Source organism: Phyllostomus discolor, chromosome 10, assembly GCF_004126475.2.
Source record: "Phyllostomus discolor isolate MPI-MPIP mPhyDis1 chromosome 10, mPhyDis1.pri.v3, whole genome shotgun sequence".
Classification (NCBI taxonomy): domain Eukaryota; kingdom Metazoa; phylum Chordata; class Mammalia; order Chiroptera; family Phyllostomidae; genus Phyllostomus; species Phyllostomus discolor.
In genome coordinates this window covers 23,631,416-23,648,091 of record NC_040912.2, presented here as the reverse complement: position 1 = coordinate 23,648,091, position 16,676 = coordinate 23,631,416, and the positions used below count along the sequence as shown (strand labels likewise).

The 16,676-nt window shown below is 42.9% G+C and overlaps 1 protein-coding gene across 1 annotated transcript in view; it reads left to right on the top strand.

Moving 5' to 3' along the window:
• The window catches only part of PHF14 (PHD finger protein 14), a 183,221-nt gene extending 178,357 nt beyond the window's left edge, over positions 1-4,864 (top strand). The window contains exon 18 of the mRNA XM_036010574.1: positions 4,486-4,864. Coding sequence (XP_035866467.1) covers positions 4,486-4,509 — 24 coding nt within the window. The 3' untranslated portion in view covers positions 4,510-4,864. The remainder of the gene's footprint in view (positions 1-4,485) is intronic.
• The last annotated feature ends 11,812 nt before the right edge of the window (positions 4,865-16,676 follow it).

Genomic DNA, 16,676 nt, shown 5'->3' with positions numbered 1-16,676 from the left:
TGCCACGGTGACTGCAGGATTTTACATTCCCACCAACAACGAAGGCTATAGTTGCTTCACATCTTCACATTCTCACTAGCACTTGGTATTTTTTGTTTTCTTTTGCTTTGTTTTGATTTGTCTTTAGCCAGTCAAATGGGCATCTCATAGTAGTTTTAATTTGCATTTCCCTAATGACTAATGATGTTGAATGCTTTTTAATGTGCCTATTTGCCATCTGTATATAATCTTTGCTAAAGTACACATTCAAATGTTGTGCCCATTTTTTCTATGAGGTTGTTTGCAAAGTTGTTTTTCTAATATCCTGACTGCCTTTCTCGATGACCGAGACAGTCAGCTGGTCCCCCATTCTCCTTTTCTATCAGGAAATATCCTTCTGGGTCCTGCTTTCTGAAACTAGTAGCACCCCCTTGTTAGAGTTCTATTCCAGCCACATGTCTTGACTCATTCCAGGCCATTCTCTTACAAAGCTGATAGTTTCAAACTCTCTTCATCTAAATGAAGCTTTGGGCTATTTTGCACTATTGCTTTTCACCCGCTGTGCCCCTAAGTAACCTGTTCCCCTCATTCTCCCCTTTCCTGTTGAAAGTTTTCCTCATATGTCTGGAAATCTTGGACTCACTCCTACTTACAGAGTGGGCACTGTGTACATGGGGCAGCTCATAGGCCAGTGAGCTTTGCCCCAGAAGGCTTCAATAGGAGACTCCTCCAAATGCCAGTACCTCTGTTTCTTTTTTGTGAGGCTGATTCCTGCAGGAAGAATGCAACAGCCTCCATCCTGGACCCATGTCTCAGGACAGACCATGTGCCAGGAGTGTGGGAGCCAGGGCTCTCGTGGGGCTAGAGAATCTCATGAGCCCACATGGAAACTCATTCAACCTCACAGTCAGTAGGGAGCCTCCTCTCTGTCCCTCCATCTGGAGACTTTGGTTTCCTTCGGGCAGGGAACAACTTCCTTTCTTTAGCTGGAGGGATACTCGCCTGACTGGGCAGGTTGGGGAAATGCACCTAGATGTCTGTTCCTTATTCATGTTCTTTTCCAGCTTTGCTCTTCACTCCAGCTTCCCACCATGCCAGATGGTCCCATTTCTTGAGTCTTTATGGTGCTTGAGACATAGACTAGTCTGATTCTCATCCTGCTTTTCAAGCACCTGCGCTTCATCTTCTCCGCTTAGCTAAGACACTTATCGCTCATCCTGCTCTCCTCCCATTGATCCAAAATTTGACCTCATTTTTTACTTGTCCCTGTCATTACACAACCTTTTATTTCTTTACTGCGATTTTACTGCTTCTTAGAGAAGCAGCAGAGAGAAACATGGGTTCAATCTACTATTTTTAAAAGAAAAGTCAGTCCTAATTTTCAAATCCAATTTTTCACAGGAATGTAAAATTTCTTAGTCACAAACAGTTAGTTTGTAAAGAATAAAAGTCCACTCAAGCCTATTTATGTCAAAGACAACTTTACGTGTGAGTGCAGGGATTTCTAATAGAATCCAAGGGCCAGAAAGCCTCAGACAGGCTGGGATAAAGGTAGCTAATTATCAGCATTCTTTTCTGTAGTCTTCCACTTATTTTTCTTAGCTAGTCGCAGTACCAACGCCCACCCCCTTGTGTGTATGTGTGGGTATGTGGGTGAAAATCATCCCTTTCTGAGTATTCACCATCAAAGTTTTCAAATTAACCATAACAAGTTCCTGATCTTCTAACTCTAGGAGCTTTCAACAAATTCTAGTCTCACATGAGGTAACCTGACACGAGTCTTGTGTCACATGTTTCCCCACATCGGATCAACTGTGGGTAGAGAGTGGTCAGCTACAAACGCAGTGACCATTAGGACCACTGGAAGCCAACTTTTTCCCAGACCAGGGTCACTAAGACTTATCTGCAATGTGAAGATTAAACCAGTAGTGAACATGATAGATATTAAATCATTTCTTTTTCTCAAATAGTTTTAAATTTATGAAATATCTTCTCTATCATATCTCTTATAATTTCATTAACATTTTATTCCCAAATAAGCTTAGAGCTATCATAATCTAGCAAGAATAAAAAAATGAAAGCTAGTAATATTAACCAAGGAGCTCAGGGAAGCTACACATAATGAGGGAAACCCAAAGCACAAAGAATATTACTGTCTGAACAAGCCCCAAAGAGAAAAATCAATCGATATTCAAGGTCCTAGGACAGAATCTACAACTTGGTGGCCAATACTCAGAGCAAGGCCTGAAGCTTCTTACTGTGACCAGAACAATGTTAAACTGAAGAATCTACAACCAAACAACTAATGAAAGAAAAATATAAATGAAGTTTTCCATGAAAATATTAATAAATAGTTTTCTTGAAAAGTAGGTCTAAATATTGGGAGGGAAAATAAAATATAAAAGAAGAGGCAAAAATCTATATAGAATTTAATTTAATTTTAGAGCTACTATGGCTTTGGATCCAGTCGCTGAGGGTGGGGAAGGAATACTTTTCCTCAGAATCATATTTTCAAGGATACTATATAGTGACATTGCAATGACAAAAATGATATAGTTTGAAATATAAAAGGTGATACAAAACTAGGGAAATAACAGTTGATTTGAAACACTCTTGCAAAGTTGGAACCAATTAATTTTTTAAAAGATACGATCTCATGGAATGCTATTTCCAAAATTTTGAGAACAAAAAAGCTAGACACGGGTTCATCTTTAAATATTCTAAGCACACACAAGAAAGACACATTTCTCTGGCTTGTAAAGGTTTGCATTTTCTGCAGTTCGCTGAACAGATAAAATGTCTCAGCTCTTCGTGTCCATAGTTTATATTATAAAACATAAAAGAAGCTCTGAGCTTCCCTTGAAAAACAAAACAAACCACCACCACCTACAAAACCCTCTTGCTCTGTACTCATTTAATGCCTGATGAACATCTTCTCCTCCCGGTTTGGTGTATCATGATTTACAAATCACATACACCCTTTGAGGAGCTGGGCTGGAGGTACAGGCTTGTGGGACACAGAGGAACTGGCCCTACAGGGTCAGAGGAGAGGTGTCTGGTAGACAGTGACCTGCTCCTCATAGGATACCACAAGGGGCAAGACCCTGCTCTTTGGTCAACCATGGTCCTGTGAGGAGGCGGTCAGAGGGAACACATGCAGCCACCCCTTTTAGACCCAACACAGCCTCAGAAGGATTCTTTAACAGAAGGGCTCAAATCAATGCCCCGGGCCATGTGTGCCTTGCTTCCCAAATATACTTCCTATAGAGCCCCAATTCCTTGCATTTCATCAGTTCTTCCAGCTCAGGCTTGAGCTGCATAAATGGAATATTTTTTTCTGCTGAGATTATCCTTACTCCTCAGGGGAAAAGAATGACTTCCCATTGGGTGGGACTGGGGTCACACATCATGCTACCCACTCCAGCTCGGTTTCTGTCTGCCAGCAAGGCTGAGACTGTCTCCTCCGCCCCCTCCCAAACGCCTACGGGTAACCATGCTTTACCACCAAGAGAATTCATCTCCCCCTGCTAACTGCTCAGGCTGGTCTGTCAGAGCCAGACCTACAACCCAGATGGTATTTCTCTGCCTGTGGTTCTTACCAATATCAAAGTCCCCTCGTGCTTTAATTTTGATTAATTTGTTTTAAAACAGTCAATACCCATTAGGATCATGTCTATTATACAAGAGGAGAAATACTGAAGCTATTCTACAAACACAGAATCCACAAATGCTTACTGAAGCTCAGCATTGCTAAGGTAGATATGTTAGAACGGAAAGCAAGATGATACAAAAACCTCTAGGTAATTGTGGGAGATCAGCTCTTAAGGTTGCTCCTGTCAGAGAAAACAGAGTTGGACATTTGTCAAAGGTGGCAAGACAGATCTTGTTCAGGGTGCTGTAGTAGGAGGAAGGCACTGCCCTGTAAACTGAGTTCACCTCTCTGAAACTGAAACAGGATGCCATTTAAATGCTGAGTGTGCTAATGGAAAAGTACTAAAGGATGTCATGGGGGGAGTTTGGTCAATGTGGTTAGGCCCCTTGTGTCTGCTAACTGGCGCTTATTGAGTTAGGCTCCTACCCTCCCACAGGGAATGGGGGACAAGGACCCTATCTCTCATGATGACCTCATTTAATGGAATGGCTTCCAGGTCATTGACAAGGACATTCCTCGGTTGTACAAAATGGCCCCAGGTCACGGTGCCAAAGTCTCAAAGAGACAGAGAAAAGATTTACAATCGCAAGTTTTCTAAAGCAAGTGCTCTATGAAAAGGGAGTCAGATTTTAGCTAGAAGACACAAAAAATTTTTCTGAGCCTTCTCAGGCAGCCATTTTAAGGGGCTGGGATTGTCTTTCCAGGAATGCAGCCCTGAGTCAACAGAAGTTGCTTTGTTCTCCTAGTGTGGGTGGTAGACAAAGTCCTTTGCACAGCATTTTGCAGTTCTTACCACTACGATTCCTAACTCTTGATATCCATTCCTTTCTGTAATTCCCTCCCTTTGAGTGCAGGTGAGACCTATGACTTGCTTCTAATCAACTGATTTCGACAAAGATGATGGAGTGAACATGAAGACATTTGTATAATTATGTTATATAAGATGGTAGCATACATCTTGTGAAGAGACTCTCCACTCATTTGGTTTTGATGAAAGGAGACCCAAGTGGCAAGGAACGGCCAACAAGAAAATGGAACTTCCAGTCCTGCAACCACAAGGAAACAAATTCTGCCAAAAGCCTGATTGGAATGAAGCTCTTCCCAGTCACTCAGATGAGACCCACCCCTGGACAACACCTTGAATGCAGCCTTGCAGAAAATCAAGCAAAGTGCACCCAGACTCCCAACCCACAGAAACTGTGAGATAATAAATGTGTGTTGTTTGAAGCTAAATGTGTGGTGTTTTGTTACACGATAAGAGATAGCTTATACAGTCAGTACCTCCCAAAGCATGTTTAGTTGAATACTTTTCTCATATGATGGAAAAAACAAAAACAGTTTCACACCCAAATCAGTTTGGAGAATGTCCTCCACCATCCTGGAGAGTCACAGTGCATTCTGAGAAATACAAAGAAGAATCTTTGTTAAATCAAAGTTAACTATTTTGTTCAATATTGAGCTCAGTCTCACTTTGATTTGTTGACTTCTAGTAATAAAACTAGTTTCAAATTACCACGCCACAGAAGAGTGGTTGTGATGAGCAATATCCTGCAAGCTGGAGAATACATCCCCCAAGGGAATCAGTTTTCAGGTTCTCACTTCCTTATGTTTTCCCCCCAAACTAATACTCCTGGAGAGGAGTCTTCCAGTTTCCATTTCCCATTTTATATTTTTAAAAAAGCACTCATCCCATCCATCCTCACTAACCCGCGAGGTGACAAACAAAAGGACAACTCAAAACACTGGTGTCCATGTTGAGAAAGTGAATGACTGTAGACTGGATATCAAATCCTTTCCCAGACCACATTTTCCTTCCTTTACTTTCACATTGCAGAAGAGCTTATGGGATGGGAGCGACGAATGTGACTGTCTTTGGAAAGTGCTGTCTGCCACACATGGGCGAATAAATTCGTAAATGAGCTTCCTCATAGGTAATTAAAGCAAAATGAGACATGTTCAAGGCTAGGGCTAGGACAGCCCTGGGAAGAGGTGTTGCTGAAGCTTGTCTGAGCATGGCAGCTGGTCATTAGGAAAGACAGAAACTTAAAGAGCCCTGGGTTCACGCACACGGAGTTGATTCCTACTGCCATGCCAGACATGCTCACACTGACTCCTCACAACCCCTCAAAAGCTAAGGGGAATGATTACCCATGTTTCATAGGTACAGGAAACTACACTTTAGTGAGCTGTAAAACGAGGACTTGAACCCACATTTGGTTCTCCAAGTTCAGTGTGCTTTTAATACCACACCATCAAGTGGGCTTTCCCCAACTCGGTGGGAAAGCAGCTAACCAAGCCTTTTGTTTTCCCTCTTTAAGGAAACACTTTAGTTCCTTCTATGGGGATTTCACCTCTGTAAAGGGGTCTGGGAAGCACTGGGTTACCAGGGCATTTAGATGCAACTCAAATCCCATGAACAGGCCTCTTCTAGTTGCATTTTAACCTGTAAGTGTAATGGAAGGCTTTTTTTTTCCTTATGAGATGTCTATAGAAAAGACTGATGAGATTCTGATAATCAGAAAGTGCTTTTTGTAATAAATGGTGATATGGCTGAGAAATGTATAGAAATAGAAGATTCAATATCATTTCTATGAGGTAAATCCTTACAGGACCTGGGACACAGCAATCTGACCTTACTATGACTTTGGATTCATATAGTTACATAGCATATGAACAGGGTAAGTAGGATAACTAAGTGCTTCATCGTCTCTGAATGAAGTGTACCAGGAGAGAACAATGACAAAGGAAATTGTAATTTTTCCCAGGAATTTCTTTATAAGATTCAATGCAGAGGCTTGTATACATTTATTTCTTTATATCTGCACTACTCCCTGAGAAATTAGAGATGGTTTATATAATCTATGCAATAAAACAGAAGAAAATAAGCATAAATAAATAAAATCAGGAACAGGTAAAATATAAATTAGGAACCAAGGTCAAAGCTGGAGAGAGGTAGAATGCAGAGAGGCAAGCCCCACTGAGTTATTAAAGTTAAGCCACAAATATGGCTCTGAGCTTCCTGGAGGCTAAGCGGCTAGAAATTAATGAACAGACTAACCGATTTTGATATGTTATCAGTAGGAAAAATACACTTTCCATTAGCCATCTAATTCTATAATACTTCACACTCAATATTCTTTGCAGATAAACTTTATACATGGAAATTTTTTGTGCAAAATACAAGTTTTTGCTAATTAGGAGGAAATGCATAGAGGAGTGTGTTTACTAAAGTGTTTCTCATGGTAAAAGCTGATGGTTTCCGAAAATGTATTATGATAACAAAGGAAATTTCAAAGAGGTCCCTGGTTAATCAGGAGAAGGAACCAAGGGCCTGCTGCTTTGAAGGTTTAATCCAAGATACTTATCCAACCTCTTTGTTGAGCAAATCTTGCAAATAAGGTCTTTTCAGGAGATTCACAGCATTTTCTGTGGGAGCTTGAAATGTCAGCAGAACAGGCTTTCTTAGGGTTTTATGCTGGCATAACGTCCTAACAGTTGGGGTGGGGATGGAAATGGAAGATAGCAAAATTGTTCCATTGCCTGATTTTTATGCTTTACTACCTAACAGCTTTTCTGGCAATGATGACAGGCCTAACATAAAGAGAAAACAAAACAAGTAAGTAAACCAAAGAAAGAAAACAAAGCTTGACAAGAGACAGATGCTCTCTGCCCTAGTCACAGATCTTTCTATGACTTGCCTGTAAGCTAAGACTAGGGCAGTTGGTGAGTGGATGAGATTAGTGAATGTCCAGAACTTGACAGTATTAACAAATCCTCAGTTTCTCAATCATTACTAGTGTTAAAGGATACATTTTAAAAGAGGATAAAATTATGACTCTTGTGCAGATAAAAAGTGAACATGCATTATAAATTTTATTTAACACATTCTTAACCATGGAACCAGGCAGATGTTACAGCCAATTCAAAGAAGAATCCAAAGAACAGATACATTTCCAGATTAGGAATCTTGAAATGAATTTCCAAATGAACTCATTAGAGGGCCAGCCCTCCACCAGACAGAATTCATTTGCATGTGCAGAGACGTGTATGATTTGCCTTGCCATCAACTGTAATATAGCTCAAAGGCAATAAAAGCTATAATCAGATAACCCTGGAAAGGTGTCTCCAAACAATGCACAGTTCTCCATTGAAGACCCCTAGTAATATTATTGATTTATTCTCAAGTTCTTTACACTAGTAAGTAAATATGTTTTTGATCCTGGACACCCCAGTGATAACAGTGCCCACCTTCTAGGCACTTTGAGACATAGGATGATCTTTGTCTTATGTCTTAAGAATCATCAACAGAACAGTGACCTGCCATCTTCCTTGAAGAAAACAAAATACAGGGTCTTGAACAGAGTCCTAATGTTCTGTGAACCCTCAAGATTTGCCCTCATAACAGATCTTTCCATGGCTGCCCTTAAACTAAAACTAAGGCATTTGATGATTGGAGGAGAATAGTGAATGTCCACATCTCATCGACCTCAACAAATCTATCTTGTAAGAAGAGTGACTTAGTGCTACAAGTTCAAACCAATGCTGTAGTAATACATGTGATTTCAACTATTCAACAAATAAATAAAATTCTCTTTTGCTAGGCCATTTCACTGGTGGCAGAAACAACACCTATTCAATATGTTCATTTCCTCCTCCCCACAGGATGCACAGCCAGACTATGTTCCCAGCTCCCTTTGCAGTTAGGGGTAGACACAGGGCTGCATTTTGGCCAAAGCAATGTGGGAAGAAGTGACTGCCCTACTTCTAGGCCCATGCCTCCTCCTGCTCCCTGCCCCGTGAGCTGGATGCAGAGGACTCTGAGATCCATAGGAGGAAGGAGACCTATTATGAAGGGAGTGTAGGTCCCTGAAACCATGAGCTTTGGGATGTTATGTGAGGGAGAAGTAAATACATATTGTGTTAAGCCTTTGAGTTTTGTGATTTAGTTGCAGTAGAAGCTAGTATTACTTAAACATATAAACATCCCAAATTTCTTTTGAGTTTAAATTTCTAAAACCAGGCAATATAGCCACAATGTTTAATAATCAAAACGATGAAAAGGGTGCACACTGACCATTTTGCTCCCACCTCATTGCTATGTACATTGCCAAGTTTGGATTTAAGCCTCATCCTAGTTGACTGCAGACCACAAGCCCTTCCCCACCTTCCTCAGGAAGGCAGGTACCTGGAAGAATTATCTTTTATTCACCAAAGACAACAATATAACACACATAGGGAGAGTCAGAAAACCAAAAATTACATGAGGATGAGGTTGAATGGAATCGCCCATCTCCCAGCACGTGGCAGGAGGAGGGCACAGCAGCTCATGCAGCTCTGCCTGGGATTTTCGGTGTTGACAGGACATTAGAACTGTACTTGTGCCCCAAGGGCCTCCCCGTCCTGTTCCTTATGAAACAGCATTTTTGAGGCAACTGTTAATCTGTGTGTCAGAGCCCATCTACCTGTTTTAGCTCTTAGCCCTCATTGCTGAAAGAACAAAAAAGATACCTTTTTTCCCAACTTAAAGTTCTGTAACTCTTGGCCTGCATTCTCACTTCTCTCCCTGCCTCCTGCACATTTTGTCTTGGGATGTGTAAGGCCAGATGTGGCATGTTCACCTTGCTACTTCTCCTGGACTCAAAGTCAAGGAGCCGCTGTTGAGTGTCCTACACCTGAAAGGCAGGAGCCACATCCTAGTGATTCTCTTTTCGCAATGTCCATCACACCAGGTAATGTGGAAGAGGCATGATTTCAACATAGATCTGGGAGGTTCCAAGTGCTGAGCTCTGAATGCTTTTCTAGGCTGTATAAATTAATTACTGGGGATGGTTTAGTGTGAGGCGGGACCCCCCCCCCAAAAATGGAATTTATTTATAAAAAACTGTGTATTTATTTTTATGTTTAAATTTCAGTCACCCTCAAAATATTCTCCATTTGCTGCAATGCACCTACTAACACATCCTTTCCACTGTTCAGAACAGTTTCCAAACTTGTCAATTTTGATGCCTTTTAGTGTTTCTACCATTTTGTTTGTTTGTCTGTTTGTTTCACCTCTTCCACATCAGCAAAACCTTTCCCTTTGAGGACTTTTTCCATCCAGGGAAAGAAAAAAAAAGTCACTCTGGGTGAGATGGGGTGAATAGGGAGGGTGGGGCACTGGGGTCATGCTGTTTTTGGTCAAAAACCGCTGAACACTCAGTGCCGGTGTGGGCAGGTGCACGTGTAAACCACCCATCATGAAATGGGCAAATGTGTGGAGTCTTTGGAAAAATTCACTGAAGCCAAACACAGCTCTCACACCACCACCAGCTGGTGCACTATTACAGATGGGCTCCTAGAACACTCACCTAGGAGGGAAGCCTGTACTACAAGGGGCCCACCCTCCAGACCATTCCATTTTTTCGAGGTGTGCCTTGTTGCATATAGACACTGCTCCCACACCAGTGTTCCCATCATCCTTACTAGCAGTGAAGCCTACTGAGAAAACACTAAGGCATTAATCCAGTGACAGGTTGAGATTCTAGTGAAATTGTAGATCTTTCAGCGTAAAAAGAGTCCTGGAGATTGACCTGTCCAACAGGCTCTTTTCACAGACGAGGCAACATCATGGAAGAAGACGTGCTTTGCTCGAGAGTGCGCCCGAATGAGTGACAGGGGCTTTGCCTTCTGATGGTCACTGCTTTTCTTGTTATATTTCATGCTTCACTTTCAAAACCCTGGATTATTGGGTGTGCTTTTAAATATCCTCCATTTACCAAGTACTATATGAGTAGCTGTTTTTGATCTGCCTAAGTACTTTCTTGGTTTTACAAAAGGCTAAAAGAAATGGTGGAAAGTTGTTGACCTTTGCATGTGTGAGTGCGGAGGCTTCCTGTGCCAGTTTGAACACAATGCTGAACTTCTTGGGTGGGGCGGGGCTAAGGCAGGAAGAGTTGCCTGTCACCTGGACTGAGCTCTGGAAACGGCCGGACATCCTCTGGGCATGCTATTCCTCTTGTCACCCTTACCCTGGGCATCTGGAACATTGCTAAAATCTTCTGTGTCAGTGCCACCAGGTACATTGGTGCCTCCCCAAGGGAGCCAAGGAGGTAGAGACATCCATTCCCTGTTTTCATTTGGTGCCCAGCCAGAGTTTTCCACCTCGATCTAAATGTAATTATTCCACCCACAGAATTAACCTTTGCAGAGTTAATCTGTGACCTTTCCAAACACTTATTCAATTTGCATCATATCAAATCATGACTTCCAAAAGAACGGTGCCAGGGTGAAAATGGGCTGCTCCATCTTTGGGGCCCAGTCCTCCACTTTGTCGGTTCAGACTCAGTTTCACGTTAGCCTGGGGCCATAATGCACAATTGGTTCAGGATAAACAAAAGTAGTGACACTGATTTTGTCTGTCCAAGAGAATACCCTTCCCACCTCCCCAAACGTTGGAACAGTATTCTCATGGTCTTTGGCCCCACGATCCTGAACTGGACCAATCACTGTATTTCATCCCTCTAGCACCCCACAAATGAATGTATCCATCCAAACCTGAACAATGGGATGCATTATTTAAGATTTGCTCAGCTGGAACTAGCAAAATCATTTCTCCTTCTTCTTGCTTATGGACTGTAAATGTAGGACCTCAGAAAAAAATCCCCCAAACAATGATGAGAGTAGAACACAGAGTTCCAGGTCCCATGTCCTGAAGGCCCCACCCAGTTCTGGGGCCTGAAGTTCCTTCTTTCAAAGCCAAACTGACAGTTTTCCAGGAAACTCTTTTTGTTTCACTTATTCTGGGCTTCTGTAAAATAAAGAGTCCTAACCACACACTAGACTCTCAAGAGTTTGTTTTATAAACTAGGTTGTCAGTCTTAAAACATATGCTAAGACAGAGAAAGGCCAAGTGGATTGTCTGGTTAGTGCCTGCCTTCCCTAGGGGACAGCCTGCGTGGGAAACCAAATTATGAAGAAAACGCTGCTTCTCGAGCTCAGTGCCAGGATGAAAGGAGCGGGACCATCTCAAGGGACAGTCTCCACAGTCCATGGCCCCCTAGGGACGTAGTGTCTGCTAAGTAGGGCAGAACAATTCTGCCAGCCGCGCATAATTCTCAGTGGCACACTGACAAATTCTTCCTACCAACTTTTCAGTTTAAAATTCCTTATCTGTAACCGTGTGATTGATTCTGATCCCTTCATCAGATACCATGGAGTGTCACGCCTCTATGACCGCTCATTGCACCTGCCACCACTCCCCTCACCAAACCTCTCCCTACCATCCACCTCCTGCCTCCCCTCTGATTCTGGACATCCTCCTCATCACTTGGACTTGACAGCACACACTGATTCCTCTCTGAGGCATTCCCATTTTTCCCAAGTCAGAGTTTAATCCCACCCTGTCCCCTGTCTTCTTTTGGGAGCCAATGGGACTCATCTTGCAGTGTCTCAAGCTGTGTATGTGTTGTTTATCCTGAGGACAGAGAGTCAACTGTACCTGTTCTGTCTAACCCCCAGTTTTCAACATAATTCAGTGCAAATAATAGATGCATAAAATGTATGTTGAAGTTATGTTAGCATGAACCACTGCGGTCTGGTTTCTTTTTCTTTGTTGTTTTGTTTTGTTTTGTTTTTCACTTACAAGGTGTTCTATTGCTTGGCACTCTTTGGGTAACATTTGACAGAAAATAACCTTAAATTAAAAGAGTTTAAGGTGAGGCCATAAGAAACAGGCTTGACCATCCAAATGACAGGAAGGCAGGGAGACAGCTGCAGCTTAGATCAACTGGTCCCAGCCTCACAGCCATCCTAGGACTGTCTGTCTTGTTTCCACATCTTTCCCTGCACCCTGCTGCAGACCAGCTTCTTCTGCATGCTGGCAAGTATGGGTGCCAACAGCCTCAAGCTTCACATCTCCTGCAGTCAGCTACCGACCACCAACTGAAATTTCCCGGTTTGAGGTAGAAGACTCCTGAAGAAGCACATGGGGTTCTGTGGTGGACTGTGGCACTGGTCCCAATTCTTCATGTCTCCCTGAATCTTTATCTTTTGCTTTTGACTGGAAGTTCTCAAAAAAGATGGACTACATTTCCCACTACTTGACTATGTTTGGATGAGGAGGAGATAGCAGTGCGCTGATTCTGAACCCGGGCCTCAAGAGGTCTCTTATTTCCATCTGTGCTCCTGCTCTTTGGCTACTCTGTAAGAAGAGCTTGTCCAGGCCAGCTCTCAAATCCGCAGAAGGGATAAGAGATGCATGGAGCACAGCCACCCACCCAGCCTGGTCCAGGCCATATCTCCTGACCCCAGCTGACCTGCCACATGAGTGAGCCCTGCCAAGACCATCAGAGCAGACAGCAGAGCCCAGACAGGGCCAGCCAGATCTGGGATAATACATGATATGCTAAGCCACTTAATTGTTAACCCAGCCTTGCTGTGGCAATAGCTGACTGATACAAACCAAGTCTCAGCTCTGCAACTTTCTAGCTATGTGACGCTGGACAAGATGCCAAAACCATTTGGATTTAACTCTCCACCTCCGCAAAATGTAGATAACAACAGTATCTACAGCATAGGATTGTTTTGAAAATAAGATGAGTTAAAATCTAAAATGCTTCACACATAAAAAACACTAATATATTTTTTTACTCCTATTACTGTTTCACATGCCCATCCACAAATAACTGTAGCCTGGGGATGGGAGGTCCTAGGGATTGGCCTGGCTTGAGCAGGTGTCCCTCTCTGGGCCAATCGGCAGTGAGCAGAGGGGTGGAGGGCCTATAAGAGAGTGGCTCCGGTGTTAAGGAGATGGTTGGATATGAGGGGAGAGGCATGCCCAAGAAGCCATGGAGGCTGATTCCACATTAAAATGGGAGGGGAGCTGGGCAGACAAAACAAGAAGAAGGCACCCAGTACACTGCAGTTATTTCTCAAATCAGTTTCATTGGTTAACTCTGAATCACAGGAGGTGGTTTCAGATATCCAGCACAGAGCAAGTAGCACGGGTATGTTTGGTTTCTTCTATTTGCCAGGCATTTAATCTTGAAGATTACTAACTTAGCTTCATTTAAATTCTTTGAATACTGGAGAATGAAACAATAATCCCCACTTCCCAGCATGCTTTTAGGAATTAAACGAGACAGGGGTGCAGTCTCGACATACAGCAGGTACCCAATCAGAGTAGCTATCGTTGCTGTTATTCTTGGTTCTCTCCACGATGTGTTGTGGTTTCTCATTAGCTTCCATTACAGGGCGGGGGGCGGGGGGTGCTTCATTGGCCAGTAGCCTCCATTTCTGGGCTTCTCTCCACTGACCACAGTATAGATAGAGCACATTCTATTACAGTCACACACATGAAGTCTGAGGATGAACACGGTGCATCTAGTCTAGTGCTAGTTAATGCTGACCATGTCCGCATCGCTAGTTTTTTGAAGGCGACAGGCTCAGAGAAACCTTGTGATACCTGATCTGGAAAGCCTTTTTAGTGCAGAATCTGAATTACAAAGCTGTTATTCAAACCTGCAAATGATCAGCAGCGGTAAGTGTGTGACATTAACTGCCTCCAACCCTCTTTGTCTCTCCTTGGCTGACACTGGAAAACTGGTGAGCAGCTCACTGCGCTGGGCTATAATTAGTGTGTGTCTAGAAATGCAGGTTGCTCACAGACAGACCTTTGCAGGGAATTGCTCATTATTCCTGTGATTTCAGGAAATAAAAACCCCAATTAATTTCCAAGCCCAAGAAAGAAAGAAGAGCAACAAGCAGTTTTCCTCTGGCAACAAGAAGGGGAGAAGCCGATAAGACCCAGGCTGTCTACACGAGATCACAGTCTGATAAAGTGTATTTGCCCCTGTTCATCCCCGTGCCCAGCAGCAGAGAGACTCGCCCCCCATCTTGCCCAGAGGAAGATAAAGGTGTGTCTCAATGCACTGCCCTTTCCAGGCACTAAAAGCATAAGCCCTTTGTTGTATACCACAAGCCTGCATCAGGAGATGTGCTGGGAAGAGAAGGGGAGTTTGTAGTGCTTGCATGAAAGGATTTACCCTGAAAAGAGAGGAACAGAGAAAACGTATTGTGTTTCCATGCAGAATTAAATAACCTGCCAGTCATAGTTGTAGATATATTCTCTGGATAAACAAACCATTTCCATCCTGGTATGCGTTTGTTTGAACGAGGGTGTGCTGGCATGAGGGCAGGGAGGAGGGGGAGGTTGTGAGTTGAGTGTGGCAAGCTAGAATGTTCTAATATGTTGCTAAATGTCAGAAAGTGGGGTCATGTGCACGATGAGTTGTCCTGGTGCCCGACTCTTAGCTCATCGGGGGCAATGGGGAGATGTCAGCAAGCTCGGGCACCCCAGCGTGTCCACAGAAATGCCACTGCACTTACAAACCTTAGGGGACAATGGCGAATTCTCAGACTGGGAAGCGGCTGCATGAGCTCCGGGGATGCTGTGATCAGACTGAAGCAACGGTCCTGGAACCTGGAGCGCATTCTAGTGGCTTTGCACGGAAGACATGATCAATGGCTGTTTCTGAGAGATCTTGATTTTAGGTCGCTTTGCTTTCCCATCATGAATACCACGCTATCAGAAAGACAAATTAATTTAACCTGAGTGACTTCCTGCTCCCTTATGAATTACTTTCCAATTGTTTTTAATAGCATCTCTTTATCTCTAGCACAGGAAAACACAGTTGACCTTTAACAGCCTCTTTTATAAATGAACCCAACTGCAGTCCAGCTCTTCCACTCTCAGATCTTTATCTCCTGGCCCCTTGAATCCAAACTCATCTGAATGCAGGTCTAGCTGCCGAACAGTATCTGTCCATTAATTAAACACTCGGTGCTTAACAGCTTGCATGCCAGCAGCTGTAAAAGATGAGAAGGCAGTTCTCCTTTAATCTACAAATATTTATTTTCTTTTTGGGGGGACTGGCTGGGAAAAGATTAAGTGTCTGGGAAGATAACCAGCTTCTAGAGAATGTGCGGGTTGTGGTGGGAGTTCCTTGTGGAGTCACATCAGGTGCAGTTAGTAAGCAGGAAGGCTGGCTCCTAATCCCTGCAATTACGAATGACGAAGTGCTGGTTAGAACAAGCATCTTCCTCCATCTGGGCTCTGGGATATGTTTGCCTTCTCTGAGTATCTCAATGAGTGCATGTCAGTGAGTTTACAGGGAGGGATGTATAACACTCACAGAGAATTGGACTCCGATATTTACGGGATCCTGTCTGCACAGGAGCTGGTCCTGGCTTGTATGCTCTCATCCTGCCACAGTGCATTCTGGGGGCTCTCCTCAGCCCATTTACATTTTTCTTTGTTTCTCAGACTCATTTATCACTAAACTGTACAGAAACTGTCTTCGAATAACAAAACAACAGGTTGAAAGTTGGACACAGCATTAGCCTACAATTTTTTTAAAAAAACACAGAAGCAGTGTATGTGTGTGGTAAACTATTAGAAAATGTAGACAAAAATAACAAAAAAAATTTATTGCAAGTACCTAGAGATTGAAGTGTCTATGCCTTTATGTATATCTTTCCAGATCACTTAAAACATTTTTATATCTTTTGGGATAGAAATATAATTGATATATATATATTATTTGTTTTTGTTTTGTAACTTGCTTCTTCAGTTAACAATACCTATTTTTCCACTTCACTATAGTTTCATCTCAAGTACAAGGCCATATTCACATTTTTATGATTGTCTAAAAAATGTCCTTTATATCTGACTTGTCCAAACCAGCATCCAATCTGAAACCATGTGTTGCCTTTAACTGATATGTCTCCTAGGCCTCGCTCAAGCTAGCCTGCTACATCTTTTCATGCACTACTGTACTGCAGAGAGTGAGTGGGCTGGTTCCCTGTCCAGGACAAGGTCCCATGGCCAGCTTAGTTCAGGCTCTCTGAAAGCGGAGCCTGAGATATGCACTTTTGTGCCAGTAGTTACTAGAAGGTGATCTTATGAAGTGGAAGTGAGGGAGCAGGAAGCCAAAGTGAAAGAAGGAAATGCCAATTGGGAGGGTGTTACTGACATTGCCACTGTAAGGACTGGGGTTCAATTCCACCT